Genomic DNA, 1322 nt, shown 5'->3' on the forward strand with positions numbered 1-1322 from the left:
TTCCTCCCTTCCAAGAAATATCTTTAATTGTCTCTTGGGAGTGAATGCTTCTGCATCACCCAAAATGGGATCTAGCAGTTATAGAAAACAGATAGATGGATCCTATTGATATGGTAATTAAATAAATATGTTTGCTTGTGTTTTGCTGTCACTAAAGTATTTTTAGGATTGCAATGAAAAACAAAAGGAACTAAATGAATATGGTTTTTTTTCCAGATCCTACAGTGAACAATTAACACTGGATTATTATTTTTGCACTTTGGCCTGTAGTTAACCAAATCTGTTGTTAAATTCTCCTATTCTCTGCTCCTCTGCATCTCAGATTTTATGTAATTCATTAAAAATGTTCTATTACAAAATGAACCTTATCAAGGTCCAACAAAATTAATTGCTCACATGTTCTGTTTTTTTTAACAGTAAAATGACACCCACATCCACTCAAAACTTTTTGTCAAAATAGTTCTTATAGGTTTGAATAACATAAATATATGTATATGTATAAAATACCTCAAAGTATCCTATACTTTGCCTATATATAATTGAATAGAAGTTCATCAATATGCTGTCACTAATAAATAAATGTAGTTAATAATAAATTTTATAATAATAAATAATAAAAATTGACGTGTTGTCTTTCTCAAAGTTTGCTTATAGAAATTCCTTTTTGCTTAAAAAATTGACATTAATATAGCTCTAATTAAAACAAATAAATGTCTGCTCCCTTTTTAGTTTTTGTAATCCTCTTTATTTACAAAATTGGATAATTTTAAAATAATGCATCAAAAAAATATATGAAATCAAGAGATAAAAGTCTCTTTGTAAAAGTATTTTTCTTACATTTTGCCAGTGATTTGACATTTCCGTGTTTGAATTTCCGTCAATCACGTGATCATCCCGCTGTCGAATCACGGCCTTGGATGGGTGTGACGCAGCAGATTCAAAGTTGGCAGCAACGTTTCTGTTTAGGAGTCTCCATGGTGTTATTAAAACTTTTGTCTGCGTCCGCCGACTTTTTATCGCATTTAAACGCATGTTAAAAATGGAGGGTGACGTTATCGGCCCTGGGCCTTACCGAGCAACCAAACTGGTAAGTCAATAGGTAAAAAAGTAGTAACTTTGTTATTAAGCTGTTGTTCACGCGAACTTGTTTCATTCACTAAAGCAAGCCAAAAATCCCGCTACCCAGCCGTTCTATCCGTACACACATACCTCACAGAGAGTTTGAGGAAAGCTAACTTTGTTTACCTGCTATGGTTTTATAGGACGTAGTTGTTAACCGAATTTTGATCCATGGGCAGCAATATTTTTTAGCTTTAATTTGT

At 32.5% G+C, this 1322-nt stretch overlaps 1 protein-coding gene across 1 annotated transcript in view; it reads left to right on the plus strand.

Annotated features, from left to right (window-relative positions):
- The first annotated feature begins 913 nt into the window (after positions 1-913).
- The window catches only part of depdc1b (DEP domain containing 1B), a 21235-nt gene continuing 20826 nt past the window's right edge, over positions 914-1322 (plus strand). Inside the window, exon 1 of the mRNA XM_024263514.1 lies at positions 914-1087. Coding sequence (XP_024119282.1) covers positions 1031-1087 — 57 coding nt within the window. The 5' untranslated portion in view covers positions 914-1030. The remainder of the gene's footprint in view (positions 1088-1322) is intronic.

The sequence above is a fragment of the Oryzias melastigma genome, linkage group LG16 (genome assembly GCF_002922805.2).
Source record: "Oryzias melastigma strain HK-1 linkage group LG16, ASM292280v2, whole genome shotgun sequence".
Taxonomy (NCBI): domain Eukaryota; kingdom Metazoa; phylum Chordata; class Actinopteri; order Beloniformes; family Adrianichthyidae; genus Oryzias; species Oryzias melastigma.